General features: G+C 40.8%; 1 protein-coding gene across 1 annotated transcript in view; it reads left to right on the forward strand.

Moving 5' to 3' along the window:
• Nucleotides 1-16824, forward strand: part of RALBP1 (ralA binding protein 1) — a 37347-nt gene that overhangs the window by 10403 nt on the left and 10120 nt on the right. The window contains exon 2 of the mRNA XM_087756665.1: nt 9161-9454. Coding sequence (XP_087612791.1) covers nt 9211-9454 — 244 coding nt within the window. The 5' untranslated portion in view covers nt 9161-9210. The remainder of the gene's footprint in view (nt 1-9160; nt 9455-16824) is intronic.

Raw genomic sequence — 16824 nt, forward strand, 5'->3', positions numbered from 1 at the left:
CATTTTTCAGAAGTACAGGCAAGTTTGATACATTTGCAGGAGAGTTCGTGTTATTCAATTCAGCTCTCAATAGTTTAGCCCTTATCAAAAGTTACCACGTTTTTATTTGGGCTGAAAATTGCTTGGTTGGGTTTCTTAGGCTGGTATTTAGAAATTTAAACAAAATGCTCTAACCAAATTCTTTCAAACTATTTCTGAGAATTAAGCTAGCAGGAAAGTAAAATCTCTTTACCAAAACATTTTTATTTACAGTAATCAGGCAAACCTTTTTAATGCTAATTGCATTTTAGAGTGGAAGCATAAATTTGGCTGGGGATGACCTCCCAAGTTCCCTTGCTTATGTGTGGACTGTAGTTTTCAGAAACCTTAACTAGAATGGAATGTGGGAGAAATAGAAGGTGGCAAGGGAAAGCCTGGGAAACGGTGAGCAGCCAAACGGAGAGATTAGATGAGGCACTGGGTGTGGAGAAGAGAAATGGTGAAACTGAAGTTGCACATGTCTAGGTGCTGAACACCTGCGTGGTGAGGAGGAGGTTGTGAGAGAGAAGAGGTACAGTCCTGACGGTGGAGGAACTGGAGTGCAGGAGAGGGGAATGAAGAAACTAATGGAGAGGAACTGAGCCTGGGAAGCAGTGGGACTACACCACGGAATGGGAAATTAGTGTACTGGGCTTGAGTATGGTTAGGGGAGGAATTGGTACTGGGTTACTTTGTGGCGACAAGACCATGGGAACCAGGAGCAGGATTCAGAAGGGGTAAGACCAGAGAATGGTGAACAGTGCGCCAGCACTTTCCCAAGAAGTTTGAAGGATGAGGAGTTATTGTCTGGGTGGGCAGCCGCTGTTGTGATGCAGGTAGCTGATTAGTCAAGATACTCCTGCAAAAGTCTGGCCTGGTTACAGTGCCCATCTGCCTCATGATGGGGAGTCCAGAACCTTCTGCTTGTTGCTTCAGAAATATGCAATGTAAAGCAATTAAACAGCAGTCTTCCCAGGTGTTAGCTAGACAGTTATTTCCAAGAATGCCTCTTATATATGTGGTTGTGATCATAATATAGTGCACCATTTTGAAGCTGCTTCCATGGCAGTTGATTTAGTTGAGGAAAGACATGTGGTGGGGCTTGCTGAGATACTCCTGAAGGATGGGAATGAGCATGGGAGCCACGTGTAGCATAATTCATGGAACCTCTGTATACGGCTTTGATCGTTACCCTGTAACAAAGATCTGTGCCTGGCTTTTCTCCTAGACTACCTGCTTTAGCTTGCTCTGGAACAGACAGCGGGACGTAAGCTGTCACAGCATGCCTCACCAGGGAAGCCGGATGTTACGGCAAAACTGGCAGGGTGACCCCATAGCCGGTGCAGGAGGCAGAGTCATGGGACAGGGGCTTTCCCTATGTGGTTATGGTCAGTCTCTTTTCAGGTGTGCTCTCTCTGGAGCAAAGCACTTAAGCCTCCCCAGGGGATACAAGTTTTGTTTTCCCCAAGATGTCTGTTGGAAACAGCCTGTGAATTGCATACTGATGGAGCTCTACAGAATTTGTAGACTAGAGGCTGTGATACTTTCCCTGAAGTGAACCCAACTGGAAAGCATATGCTACCACATATCTGGAGATTTTGTCTTCCTGTGATTATGAGACTTTATCATAATGTTATCAGAAACCTTGCTTCTGATATTTCTAAAATGTCTAGGATATTATGTAAGGTTGGCTCTCTACTGAATGGATTAATGAAGAGCTGGAATACCTTCAAGTAATAAGGAATAAGCTGGATACTGCTACATATTCTGAATGTGAGCTGGCTCCTGTAACAGTCCACTCAAATACGGATGTCGTCTATAGCGCTCTGATTGTTGACAGCTAAGTAGTTTTGTGTATTTGTATATCGCTACTTCTGAGTTGGTGTGGACTCTGAGAGCAGAACTTGAAATACTTTGGATGGTACTGTAGTTGCGGCAGACTTTATCCACCCGCAGGTAAATGGGAGAACACACAAACCTGTTTATGTTACTTTTAGAGCTGATCTGATGCTGGCATTATTTTTGAAAAATGTACAGCTAACTCCTATGTGACTTGAGTTGTGTGATTACACACTCTCCTTTAAAGTAAGTTTTCTAACATTCTCATAGCATCACATATCGTGTAAAGTAATCTTAGGTTTAGGAGCTCAATGCCGCAATGCAGTTTTGTCTTTTATTCTCTTTATCCAAAATATCTTGTGAAGGCCCTTCTTGAGGCTTTGATTATTGCCTATTATGAAGAGTGCATGACTCACAAGGGAGTTACTTAGTGCTCTGTTTATGTGATTACTCGTGACTTGTGAAATTTTAAACTTGCTTTACCTGTCTACATGAAGCACTTCCCTTTTCTTTCTCCTTTCATGGACATGTTGCCTTATTAAAGAAAGGAAAGGGCACGGTTTATGTACCTAGGTATTGCTTGTTAAATAAAATAGATGGCCTCTGATGTCATTTTGCTATTTGACTGCATGGCAACATTTCAATCTAAGAAATGTTTGTGTGAAAGCAGTGTTTTGTATTAAGCTTTTCAGTATGTTATAAAAAAATGCATCTTTTTATTTCAAAACACAGCTTAAACTGTTGTGTTTTGTTGCAGTAATAAAATCTCAGAACAATTTGAGTAAAACATAAATGGTTTATTAGCTTTAAGCTAGTAAAGCTTTGTTCTTTGCCTAAGCTGTGCTGTAGCTGACAACCATCAGTAGTTACAAGATGATTAATTTGAGGCGTACCTAACAATATCCTCCACTCTTGGAAGGACCATGGTTTTAATGGCCTCCCACACTTTGCGATAGTCTGAGCAAGATACAGAAGTTAGATGTGTCTCAGACATTGTATAGTCTTAATAAATAACTTAATTATAACTCTCTCTTCTCACCTCCAAGTCATCTTTTTCAACCATCTCAGCAGTTGTATGAGTACCACTCATAGTTTCTGAAGTGCTTTGACATGCTTAGACCACAAAGGATAGTTTTTGTTCTTTCCACTTATGGTTCATTACTTTCCAAAACAGAGCTATGCTTATTACTAGGATAATTTTTGTCCAAAAGCAGTGTGCCTCATTTCTTCAAGTAACATCAGTTTCTTCACAGTCTTCCAGATCTTTTGGACTGAAGGCCTATGATGGTGAGGCACTGCTGTGTTCTGGGTCTTGCTTTTGGTGAGTTATGATAGAGCAGGTTCTGGTAGCTGAGTGAGCGTTCCCACTCTGCCTCCATCCTTTGTTTACTGGCTTCTTGGGTCTATTTTCAGTGGAACACCCAGCTTTTCAGAGTATGCCTGTTTGCAGCAAAATGGGATGAACTGGGGACACTTGCCACACTTCAGATGTGGTCTTGCATAATGCTTGTTGCAGAAAAATTCCTTGTGTCCTTCATTCCGCCTAACAGCTTTACAAAATAACATCTGTGCATGCAATCACCTGCTCTAATTTGCTTCTGCTGTTGCAATTGACTACAAGGCACAAAGTGACAATACAGACTCAGTGCGAAATAGAAATAATGGAGCCTTCTGTAGTGAATGAAAGAGCTGTGAGTTGGTCTTTCAAACTGTGTCTCTCTTTAATGTGTTCATGCTGATTTAGATGAAACACTGTAATAAGTGACATCTATTAAAGTTGTCTGTCGTGTCTCTCTGTCTTCGCTTTTCTATGTTTTTTCCAAACCTCAGCTGTTTAGTATTAATTTTTACTTACTAGATATGTAGCTTGGGCTGAATTTTTTAGGAAAGAGCTCAATTATTTTTAAAAATGAGGCTAGGAAAAACACATTATTTTGCCCATGCAGGCATCTTCCTTCCTTTCCCCAACCCACATTCCTGTGTTTGGTGTATGGTCTTGAAAGATGGTGGTGACGTGATGGCTAGGAGTTTTTGTGTTAAGGACATACCTTCTGCTTTCCATGTTTGAAATCTCTTTTCATTTAGTCTTCCCTTGGAGGACAGAGGAAAGGTCACAATTCCGCATATGTTCAGTGAAAGCTGTTTATTTTTCACACTCAGTTATTCTGAAGGATTTGATTCCATGTTGAGCAGGAAGATGGTTCAAGAAACTGCATTTTGGGAGTACTGAAAAGAGTAGCTAGGTCTGAGGAGGCGCTTGAACTGCAGGCAGCTCTCTGATGCTGTCACGGAACAGCATTTGTGGCTCCTGTGGAAGAAGAATCCAATGTCAAGTGAACAGGAACTGGTGGGAGACGAGGAGCCTGCTGTGAGTAGGGAGGTAAGGAAGAAGATGACTTCTTGTGATACTAGGGAGAGACTGAGAGCCAGTGGGAGAAATGGGGTGAGAAGATGAGGTAGATAATCGTGAGGAAGAAGAGGGAGAACTTTATCCGCAAGGAAGCGGTGTGCAGCAGGAGAGGAGGAACCAGCTGAAAAAAGAACAAGGGGAGGGGAAAGTGGGAGACTGAGCAAGGAGCTTGGGTCACAGAGACCAAAGCAGATGAAGAACACGTTGTGTGTGATATACTGAGGGTGAAAAAGAGAAATCAATCAAGACAGGCACCGTGGGAGTACTGGCACTGGGTGGTAAAGAAATCGAAGCTTGAAGTTATGGGGAAAATACTAAGAATGAAGTGAAATCTGGGGAGATGAAGCTGTGTGTGCAGTATCACAAAACAGAGCTGCCCAAAGAGGGAGGTTGCATTCCTGTCACCATGGTTCTGCCACTCCTCTGCTTTCCATCTTTAGTGCTTGTTGAGCTCTTCCACGAGCCAGCTCAGCCGCAGAAGCCTGTTGGAGCAGCTAGCAAATTGAGTCATCTCACAAAGGGGTCTTGGGAGGGCTGGAATTGCTGGGGGGGTGTTAATGGGGGGGGTAGTATGACCTTCCCACATGGCAGTAGTGAGCTGTTAAATCTCCTGACAGATGAGAACTGCATAGGTGAAGAGAAGCAATTTGAAGCGAGGAGCCTGCTGCAGAGAGGCAGGACTGAAGCAGTAACAGATTGGGAAGAAAGGATCAAGTCTGAGAGGGAGAAGTTGGCAGAAGAATCACCCTGTTAGAAGTGTTCCTTCTCAAAATGCTGAGAGGATTCGTAATTTTTTCAGTCTCACTATTTATTGCTGTCAGCAAAAATTTGGAAAAGCTGGAGGAAAGGTGCAGATTTATATGGCAATAGGACATTAACATCCATTAGCCTGTAAAGCCTTTGGCACAGTCCCACGCGACATCCTTATTTCTAAATTAGAGAGAGATGGATTTGAAGGGTGTACTGTTCGATGGATAAGAAATTGGCTGGATGGACACATCCAGAGAGTTGCGGTCAATGGCTCTGTGTCCAGGTGGAGACCAGTGATGAGTGGTGTCCCTCAGGGCTCTGTCTTGGGATCGGTGCATTTCAATATCTTTATCAGTGACATAGTGGGATAGAGTGCACCCTCAGCAAGTTTGCAGATGACATGAGGCTCAGTGGTGCAGTTGACACACCTGAGGGACGGGATGCCATCCAGGGGGACCTGGACAAGCTGGAGAAGTGGGTCCCTATGAACTGAGTGAGGTTCAACAAGTCCAAGCATAAGGTCCTGCACCAGTACAGACTGGGAGAAGAACTCATTGAGAGCAGCCACGCAGAGAAGGACTTGAGGGTCCTGGTGGACAAAAAGCTGGACATGAGCCAGCAATGTGCTCTCGCAGCCCAGAAGGCCAACCGTATCCTGGGCTGCATCAAAAGAAGCGTGGCCAGCAGGTCGGGGGAGGTGGTTCTGCCTCTCTACTCTGCCCTTATGAGACCCCACCTGGAGTACTGCATCCAGCTCTGGGGTCCTCAACATAAGAAAGATGTGGATGTTTTAGAACAGGTCCAGAGGAGAGCCACTAAGACGACCACAGGGCTGGAGCACCTCTGCTATGAAGACAGGCTGAGGGAGTTGGGGTTGTTCAGCCTGGAGAAGAGAAGGCTCCGCGGAGACCTTTTAGTGGCCTTCCAATACTTAAAGGGGGCTTATATAAAAGAGGGGGAGAGATTCTTTTTAAGGGCAGACAGCGATAGGACAAGGGGGAACGGTTTCAAACTGAAAGAAGGGAAATGCAGATTAGATGTTAGGAAAAAATTCTTTCCTCAGAGGGTGGTGAGGCACTGGAACAGGTTGCCCGGAGAGGTTGTGGATGCCCCGTCCCTGGCAGTGTTCAAGGCAAGGTTGGATGGGGCCCTGAGCAACCTGGTCTAGTGGGTGGCGTCCCTGCCCATGGCAGGGGGGATGGAGTTCGATGATCTTCAGGGTCCCTTCCAGCCCAAGCCATTGTATGATGAGTAAAAGTGGAGGAGGTTTTTGCAGTAGGGGCCTAAAGGCTGATTCTGCTGATAAGTCCTGGTATCATTTGAGCATGGTGGACTTTCTCACTTATTTAAAGGCCTAGGAAATTATAGGAAAGTAATGCTTTCTTAAAGTTGTAAAAAAACAAAAAATATGAAACATAAGTGCAGTCTTAAATTATTGCATTTACAGATATGCACCATTATCTTTATTTTTAGTTAGTGTCTCTGCCCAGAATAAAGAATGAACAATATTAAAAGGCCTCATGAATATGTTGTTTCTCATCATAATTGTGTCTTACTGTCCCCTATTCAAATCCTGATCTGAGTAACTGTTAATTTCCATAAGCACTCTGTGAGTGATCTCCTGTAGTGAGATACTTTGTTTCATACATACATTAAATTTTCACTCTGTTCTGCATACAGAGACTGAAGGATGAGAGTTTTTTTTTAAAAAACAAAACAAAAACAACAATCCCTTCCCCCCCCCCCCCCCCCAAGCCCAATTAGCTGGACACAGTTATGATTATTAACCTGGCAAAACACAATTCCATATTACATTTTTCTGTACCAGTCTGTAAGTAAGACCCTAGGAGTTTAGTAACTGAGTAAAACACAGCTAAAGAACGTCGTGGAACATAGGGGCTAAGTCTGGCTTCATCCCAGGAGCCCTGCCGGGGTCCAGGGGCAAAGCAGGCGTGTCCTCATTTTCCAGGGTGATGTTTAGGTGCCTTTGCAATGACATTATCCCTTTCCTCTGTGCACTTGCCCATCTTGCCCACGTTAGACAGGGACTGATTTGTAGGTGTGGTCCATCCTGTTGGATTAAAAAAATTATATGTAATATTTCTAATTTCGTTTCCATGAGTTACTGTTGAAATACTGTCTATTGTTTAATAGCTTTTGCTAGATTTGGGGGGAGGGGTGTTTTGGGTTCTGTTTTTTGGGATGGGGTGGGGTTTTTTTGGTAGATGAAATGCAAACAGGTGCTGTGCAGGTATTTTACAGATTATTGTGATACTCAGATGAGAATAGTACTGCTAGTCTATGTCATTGGTAATATTGAAAATGCTTGTATAACTGAAAGTTTTGACCTTTTTTGAGATCTGTAAGTCTGAAGCTTGAGATACCTGGACATTTCTCCTAAAATGTGTTATTGGAGCACTGCATTTACTTGTTTAAACACAATATCAAATTAGCATAGCAGTGGAGTATTTGATATCCATTAAAAATATAACAAAACCCAACAAGCATGACAAAAAAAAAAAAGAAAATGGCAGTGCCTCACGTTAATGCTATTCTCTTTAAAAGAGGCTTTCTGCTTTTGCATAAGAAGTTATAGTCCAGTTTGCATGATGTATCAGGAGTTCCTGCTTAGCCAGTATGTATTGTTTATTTCTCTGAATGAGGGGTTTATAAAATACTGGGTATTCATGGTTGTTTGCTTAACTTAGCAAAGGGTTGACTACTTTCTTCTTAATTGTAATCTGTACATCAACATTAAATAGCAGGAGTACCAGAGGTTACTGCAGAGTCCAAAGGCTAGTGCAGAAGCCACAGCTATTATATCTGGATATACTCTTGTCGAAACTAAAATATTTATGGAAATAGGTTTGATATGGCTTTTGTGTGTAATCTTACGACGTGTTTTAATTCTGTTTTTTTGAGGCTATGGCTACACAGTTACCTTGATCACTTTAAGTCTGCAGTGCAGGGCACCTTCCCCCAACTCTCTCAGCCTTCCTTGTGCTTGCCTTGACACTTGTATGGCTACATAGAGAGCCAGGCTATGGAACTGATGTAGCTTAAAAAAATATATCTTTTTTTTCTTCTGTTTGTCTTCCAATAGATCAGTTTCCTTGTAGCACGGATTTAAGTTGGATTAAAGTTAGCATGCGACCATGACTTGACCTCTCATCGAAGTATACCAGTGCGTGTGGGAGATAGCTTTTTCTTTTTCTGGGGTTTGCTCTATTTCTGTTTTATTTTCATCCCTTGAAAGAAGGGCTCATACCATTTAGACACAAAGGGCCAAATTCAGCAAAGCAGACTCCGGAGGTGTGATGTCCCATACAGCATATCTGTTCTGTGGAATTTCTGAAATTCATCTGTGCTAGGAAGAGTTTTTTGCTTACGACTTCCGTTGCTGAGAATTTATGTGTTGCCTTCCTTCAGCAATTTTCATCTTAGCTTTTATTTGGCCATAATTCTCAAGCAAACAACGTACGAGCATCTGGGTGCAGATGACCTGATACAGCCTCTTCAAATGTGAAGGTGTTGCCGTGTACCAGAAAAACTTAATCATTCTTTTTCTACCTTCTTTAATTTGCATTAGCATAATTAGAAGATGGATTTGACTTTAGGACTCTCCCCCCTCCCCCCCCCCCCACCTTGCAACAGGCTAGGCAAGTCCTTATTTGCATCTGTAAAATATGCTTGGGAAAAATGAAAATAATCTTTGCCTTAAGTGCAGTGCTCACAAGCACTCTGAGCTTCCAGGTAGACCTATGTCATGGAAAAAATTTAAAGTTAGGTAACTATTTATTAATAAATATTACCAATCAGTATGCAAGCTGTCTCTGAATTTTGTAAGAATTATTTAAAATGTTCTGATACTTAATATATAATGTTTTATATAGGATAAAGTAGAGATGGCTAAAATAGCAGCTCTCTTATTATGTTAATGTGGCTTAGGAGTTAATGAACAGATTCTGCAATTGCTGAGCTTAGGACCTGATGTTATGTTACTGTGTCTTGACATAAGTTGGAGCATTCGTTGTAGAAGGTATTGCTGTTTGTTGTGTTTTCAGGATACAGCTCTAAACAAGGTGTTCTGAAACCTATTGCTTAAAATTGCTTGGGGTTTCTTTTTGTTTTCCCTGGCTGCAGGTGTGATGGACAGGTAGCAGAAGATCTCACTTTGATATCAGGGAATCAGAATGACCGAGTGCTTCCTGCCTCCCACTAGCAGCCCCAGTGAACACCGTCGGGTAGAACACAGTGGGGGTCTTGCTCGTACTCCCAGCTCTGAAGAAATCAGTCCTACAAAATTCCCTGGATTGTACCGCACCGGTGAGCCTTCACCACCTCATGACAGCTTGCATGAGCCTCCAGATATAGTATCCGATGATGAAAAGGAGCATGGGAAGAAGAAAGGAAAATTTAAGAAGAAAGAAAAAAGAAGTGAGTAGGCAACTTCTCTTATTTCATGTGTATAATTTCTCTTTCTCTCTTTCTTTCTCTCTCAAAATTGCCTAATATTCCCAATGGAACTTGTTCAGGTGTGAAGGAAGTTAACTTGTACAACAGACTTTGTGCAATACCTGTTTCTCTTCCAAAAAACCCCACACCTTAACCAGAAAATGGATTTGGTTTTTGTTGCACAGATACAGGTGCCAAGCTCGTGCCCAGAATTATTAATAAACATGTTTATCCAAAACCTTTAATGATGCATTGGTAATTGCCTGGCATGGGGTTCTTCTAATCTCATTATCTGTGCACATGCTAAGTGGAGGTTTCCAAGTGTATTTCCAAATAGATGCTTTTTGCAATTGTAGCTGAGGTGCTAGCTAAAATAAAACTGTAAGTTTGACCTGAATTTTGTACTTTCAAATTTGGAAGAGTCAGTTTCAACAACTTTGACCGTTTTCCCTTATGTCTCCTGTATTCAGAGTTTGCTGTTGTGTACCATCTCAAGTTTTCATGTGCACAGTGCACCATTATTTGAGGAGTAATAAAATCTGTGTCCTTTTTCCCTCTAGTTTCTTAGTGTAGTCTGGTCATGCAGCTTCCTTCAGCAGTGCCTAAGTATTATTGCAGAGTTCAAAAATATGCAAGCCAACATCGGGATCTGAATTTGCTAGAACTGACAGAGTAAAGGTTAGAAGAAAGTAAAGCTTTGACTATAAGAACCCATTCTTTGTCAGTGTATCAGCGGAATGGAAGTTTTCATTTAAAAAGCGTACCCCTCCTCCAAAAGAACAGAAGAGAAATCTTATTTTCTGCCTTTAGATTTGTGCAGAAACTTTTGGAAACATGAAATAGTTTTTATTCAATAGAGTTTTTCTACATGTTCTGAAAGAACAAAGCACTTGGAAATACTAAGCTGATACTGAGCACTCTCAGTACGAGAAAGATCCTTACTGTCCAAGTCTCTGAAACCTAAGTATCGTAGCCCAAATGATAGTACTTTTTAAACTGACATTTGTTTTAGCAAAATTTCGAAATAACGTTAATCTTCTACAATGCCTGTGTCTCTGATGCCTGGAAGTTCTGGATGGCAGTGTACCTTGCCACTTCTTAGATGTGAAATTTGGAAGATCAAAACCAATGAGACAGCACGCAATATTCTGGCATGTTAGGATGAATATGGTGACTATTTGTAATACGCATTCACATATTTAAATAATTACTCTTTAAGAATTTGCTGCCCCTGCACTGCTTTTAATCAAACCTGTTTCCTGGAATGCGGGATTTGTTTCTCCCACAGTTTAGGAGGACTATTGTTATTAACTAAAGACTGTGTGCATAAAGGATACCGTAACTGAAAAATATATTATCCTCCAGTGAAAACCAACAGTTTGAATTCCTGCAGGTTTTAAGGAAACTGATTCTTTAGGTTTTTTTCCTAATGTAAACAACATTAACATAATACAGAATATTGGATTGGTGATGAAAATTCAGTATTGATTGGATGGGTCTAAATTCAAGCTACTGCTAGCTGTTTTTTTCTTTGCAAATCAGCTTTCTGTTACAACTCTGGATTAGACACCTCTAAATTTGGAATTGTTAGAGGTCAGCATTATACACAGCGTGGGTTTCTCTGTGGTGTAATTCTGCATGTCTCATGGTGATAGTCTAACTGAAGGCTGAAGAGTAAAAATGCTTCTTCAGCAAATATGTGCAGGTCTGTGCACATTGGCGCTGTAACGGCTTTCTTCCACAAGTGGTTACAGCACATTTTATAGCTGATGTAAAGCAATTTTTGTTACTTAAAAGAAGCTTTAAAGGTACGAAAAATCCACAAAAATGCAAATTGTAGGAAGACTCAAATTCTCTCTTGCAGTTGTAATATAAAAAGCATTCAGCATTTTAGCCCTAATATAAGTATGTCACATAATTGCCAGTCAGGTATAAGGGTAAGTTACATACAAAGCTCTCGGTATCTCTCGTACAATCCAAAAATAGTCATTATTGTAAATGCACCCTGAACAAACATTTTACTTACGTAAATGACAAGGACTCTTTACAGTTGCTTAATGTGGTTGATGTTAAGAATTCCCCTTCCAGCTTTGCCTTTTCTTATTCCTTCTGTACTGTTGATTCTTCAGTTTCTTCCACCTTTTAAATTCTATTGCATGTGTTCAGATTGTTTCTTTTTGCTCTTCTGGCCAGCTGCTTTGATTTTGGTCAATACACAACCTGCTGTGGTCATGTAATTTGGGGCTTAAACAAATATAATTGAACATTTCAATGAGAAAAAGACAAGTGTTGATATTAAATTATGACGGAGTGAATGTTTGTTGAACGTAGAATATTAGTGAATTATTGACAAGGTCATCCAAACTCCTGAAACTGTAGGTAACTTTAATCCTACAAAGATTTTGGGGTATTTTAATAATACTCTAAATGTTAACTTTAGAAATGCTTGAAGAGCAGCAGGGTATGTGGAGAGGGAAGAATAAATATCCCAAGGTTACTCATTTTAGTTTTTCAGGTAAATCCTTTTTGCTAGAGTAATATACTCTTAGCTTCAGCATTATTACCTATTTCACAAAAACATTTTTGTATGCTAGCAAGGGATCTTTTTTCCTATGTGGGTAATATGATCATTTGATTTTTTTCATGTTAATGGCAACAGCCTAATAATACACAGCAATTGTCCTGGGGGAAAAGTTCTAGAAATTTTTTGGAGGTGATAGAAAATTAAATGGAATATTGGGGGTTTTTTTATGTGGAATGACTACTGGAAAAAAGTTTCAGCCACTGATTTCTATTCTCCACTCCTCTGTGACGGCCTGAGCATTGGTTAGCTGCAGAGTGAGTTAGATTAAGGGACTTCTTAGGGGTTAAGATTAATTTTCTTTTTACTGGGATAGTTTTAACTCAGATCTGTTTCCTGACTCAAAACAACCTTTGTCCATGCAAGAACTTGTGCTGTGGCAGCATGCGAGCAAAGCCGGATTTTTTTTTTTTCTTTGAAGCAGTAATGTTTTATATGAGACAATGACCAGAGTAATTGATTTTTTTTAAAAAAATTCTTAACTTTCTGTCAGTAATCACATGTCGATAAAGTCATAACATATGGAGTTCCTTGCAAAAGAAAAAGGTTTTAAGTAATACTTATGAAGAAAAAGCTGGTCTACCCGTTAGAATCTCTGTAAATAGAGAGTCTGTGTATGTAGTAGATCTTACTCTGCTTATTCGTTTTGCTTCTGAGATTGGTTCCGTTGGACAGGATGGGTTCAATATGCAGCTAGGATTTTTTTGTTTAGAATAATTTTCATTTTCTTTATATAATTCTTGGGAAAATGGAGAATTGGTTGAATTTGTACTAGATTTTGAACTAAACTATCTTGTGAAAGGACAGTAGTATCACTGGTATGATATCTTCTGAAATTTTTAGGAAATATTTTTGAAGACCAAATCCCTAATGTGTTGGGCAGGGGGTCCTATATGTTCTTTTGGGATGTAGATGAGGGCTAAAATATTCCTCCTGTTAACTTGGGGGCCTGCTCCAAACAATCTTTGGTCCAAATTGGGTGTTAACCTTTATCTTCTTTCTCTGAGTTGCTGAGTTGAGGTTTTAGCGATCTGCAGCTCTCTGCTAGGTACCACCAGAAGGAAGACAGCAGCCTATTCTCTCTTCCGTCACCTTAAGGGATTTTTCTCCAAAATAATTTCTGCTCAGGAATGTGGACATCCAGCAACCACGCAAATGCTCTAACAGTATTCCCAGCTGTTCCAGGTAGAGCAATGACATGATAAGTTGTCTCTGTGCTTATGATCCTTCGTCTCTGTGCAGAGTGCTAATGGAGATGGATTCTACAGTAGCGTGATGTACATGGATGCTACATGTCTGTAGGCAGAGATCTGTTAGAAATTGTAAGGAGGCCGTCGTCATCCTACAAAATAACCAGGTAGCTGCTATTGCAAACAAAACATTATTTTTACTGATCTGGTGTGTGGAGAAGCTCTGAATACAGTTTCCAGATCTACAGAATAAGAAGTTACTAGAATTTTCTACCCATGATAAACATTAGAGGCTCTTCATATCAAGGTTTGTCTTTCTGTGTTGCTACATCCTATTCTACTGACAAATTACTATGTATATCTATATACCACTGTGTATTTGTTTAGCAAAGTATCATTTGCAAACAGTTTAAAAGTCTGCCTTTCAATGCCAGTAATTATTTTAAATCAAAAGCTTCATTTGCTCTCCTTGCATAGCACTGCACAGTAATCTGAATGCAGACTTTCTTTGGGAGTGCTGTGCTCACATCAGTGAGTTGAATTAAAAGCAAACTGATGTAACTGAAAGTTGGATAGTAAGTGTTGGTAGTGTCTGTATTTGAAGTTTCTATTAATAATAACAATACATCTTGTGGGTGAGGAGAGGAAATGGAAGCCATCTACCCAAGCTCATAATGCATCCATGTGTTCCTTACCATTTTATTTAGAAATGGTGTACAAGTTGATGGCAATCCCTCTGACAAATTGAAATTAGATAACTAATGCTAGTTATTGCACATTGGTCCATATAGTCATATTTGACCTACTAATTCTTCCATATGTAAAAGCGATCCGTGTTTTCTTTCAGTGAATTAATTACAGATGCATGCAAATTTCCCCAGGGAGCCAAAATCAGATGTTAAAGGTATAAATGACTTAAAAACTCATCAGAGACCTGATGCGCAAAATGTATCTTGTGGTAGGTTTGATAAGTGGCAGTTCTACATAATGCAACCCTTTGTCTTAACAATAAATATTATAGCATGAATTTATAGCTTCGTTGTAAGAGTGCAGGAGAAGTATTCCCAAGTATGCAGACTGATGGAAACAGTGGCCTCACTGCATGACAGAGCTTTTAAGCCTGTAAGTTAGATTTTTCCAGGGTAACACTGGAATTTTTTTTTACTGTTTTTAAACGGGTTTTCATAATTTTCAGTAAGATAAGGGCTATACTTGCAGCATCATATTTAAAACAACTGCAGTGAAGGCATGCTTGTGGAAGGTCTGACAAAGCCCGAGCAAGGAACTGGCAGATAGTCCAGTCGTTATGCCCGTGGAATTGGAGTATTTATTAAATTAGTACTGGTCTCATATAGGTGCAGGAAAATGTCATTGACGTACGTTAGGGTGATGGGAAAATACAGACTATTAGTACTAGAAATCTTGAGGAAACAGTGGACAGAAATACCAGTTTACTAACAGTAGGTAATACTTCTTTCCACATTTAAAATTACCTGATTTGTCAAGTGCTTTTGGTAATTTTTCTTCTGTATAAATTTAGGTTGTTTATATTTCAATATATTGTATCACTGGTGAAAGGGATACAGTAATTTTATTACCAGGAGTATGATAAAGAAAATTGGGCTACTCTGAGAGACATACAAACCCCGTCTTGGTGTGGGTGAGAGATTCTCTGTGAATCTGTAATTAGTCATCTAAACTTTGTTGGCTTACATTACTGAAACAAATTAGAATAGGCTGGTTTTGTATTTGACTTGCTCCTTCATGTCTTCTCGTGAAGTCAAGAAATTCCAGTTTCGGTAATGCGCTATTGCCGGTGTTACATTACCACAGAGCTAGAAAAGCACCAAGGTTTGTGTTGCAACGTGGAGTGTTGAGACATGCAAGGCAGGTGCTCTGTTGGTGGCACCGACCTCCAAGCTTGGGTGCTCTGTGCTGACCCAGCGGACGTGCTGGTGCCATTCCTGGGGGGGACGGGGGACCCCACGTTGTCCAGCTGGGAGCTGATACAGCTACCCAGCAGGAAGGATTGAGGGCAGGTTGTGCTGGGCTCTGTCTGGTGAAGATTTGGCTTCCTGTTTGGAAGTTACACCTGTGAGCCCCATCTTGAAACTCGGTGCCAGCCCCATCTCATTCTCACAAAACACAACGGTGGTGTGTGCTCCTCCTTCGTCCCGTAGCTGGTGCATCAGCGGTTCTTTCTGTATCGGAGTGAGATTGGAATCCTTATTTTATGCACTGCAGGTTTCCTTACCCATCTCTGGTTTTAATTTACAAGAAGAGTGAATGATGGTATAGCCAGTAAACTGGGAGGATGAGACCTGGTTGCCGGTTGTCCTCCAGTTAACGTTTGCATTTTTGTATTGAAACGCACTTGGGCAGGAACAGTGCTACGGTCTTTCGCCGTCTTCTGTGAACGTGCATGTTTGGTAGTCCTAGGGAAGAGTCCAGGATGGGAAGGGTGAGCTGGTCAAACAACTGTAATTATTTCATGGCAGTTCCATGCTTTAATACATTTCTTATATTTATTTGACTGTTAAAAGCTACCTTCTACAGAGCAGCCAAGGAGGCTTCAAAATATAGACAGCTCTTTGGATGTGCTGAAATAATGCTGAGAAACTCTGCAGCTTCATATAGTTTAGAATTGGAAGAATAGAAAACGGAATGTCCCCTGGTTCTTCTGCACAAGATCTTTCACCTGTAAAAATTACAGCCTATAATCTCGTCCGTGATGCTCTCTCTTATAATCTAAGGGGGTTATTTTCCACCACCCAGATCTATTCATGCAGGAAGAGCAGTTGGCTGTCGGTGTGCTTCCTCGTTGGGGCAGAGGCACTGCCTGTCGGTGGTGGAGGAGCCTCAAAGGATCTGTATAATGGGGGCTTCACGTTGAAGCAAGAGCTTGGTGCCCGCTGCCTCGGGGGACCTGGCTGGTGCAAACGGCATGTAAAATGTCGGCTTTGTTGAGCAGGTTTCAGGCTTACTTTTCTTACACAGGGTACTGCCTATGTAAAATCACAATTAATTGACTTGGAAGCTGTGTTGGTTTGTATGTTGTTGGGTTTGGTTGTGGGCTGGATTTTTGCTGGTTGTTTTTTTGGTTGTTTTTTGGTTTGTTTTTTTTTTTTTTGTAATCCACCTTTAAAGATTTCCTCGTCCTTGCCTGAAGGATAGGCAGGGCTAGCTGTGGAGGTGTACTTAGTAAAAGCACTGGTGCGCATTTTAGACGGCACTTGGTGTTTTGCTGCTGAAACGGTGTACTCCGCCCATGGACTTGTTTGAAGCTCTCGCATATGCTTTTTAAGGCAAATACCTTCGCTGACAGGTATTGTGCGAGTGTTACTGGAATTGTTTTATTCGTCTAGTGGAAAAGTAAGTGCGCTTGGGCTTTCTGTTTGTTTGGGTTTTTTTTACTTTTTGGGGGATTTTATTTGAGGGTGAAACTTTATTATACTTACCTTAAAATTCATAATATTCTGGAAAGGGATTGGGGAGTTAAGTGGCTAAAGTTTAGTTTGTTCTTAATAGAAGTTCGACTGATGTGTATGTAGTAGATGATCCTTAACAGCGATTCTTATACT

This window comes from Nipponia nippon, unplaced genomic scaffold (assembly GCF_047370975.1).
Source record: "Nipponia nippon isolate SJK-2023a ecotype South Korea unplaced genomic scaffold, ASM4737097v1 scaffold_1, whole genome shotgun sequence".
NCBI classification, from domain to species: domain Eukaryota; kingdom Metazoa; phylum Chordata; class Aves; order Pelecaniformes; family Threskiornithidae; genus Nipponia; species Nipponia nippon.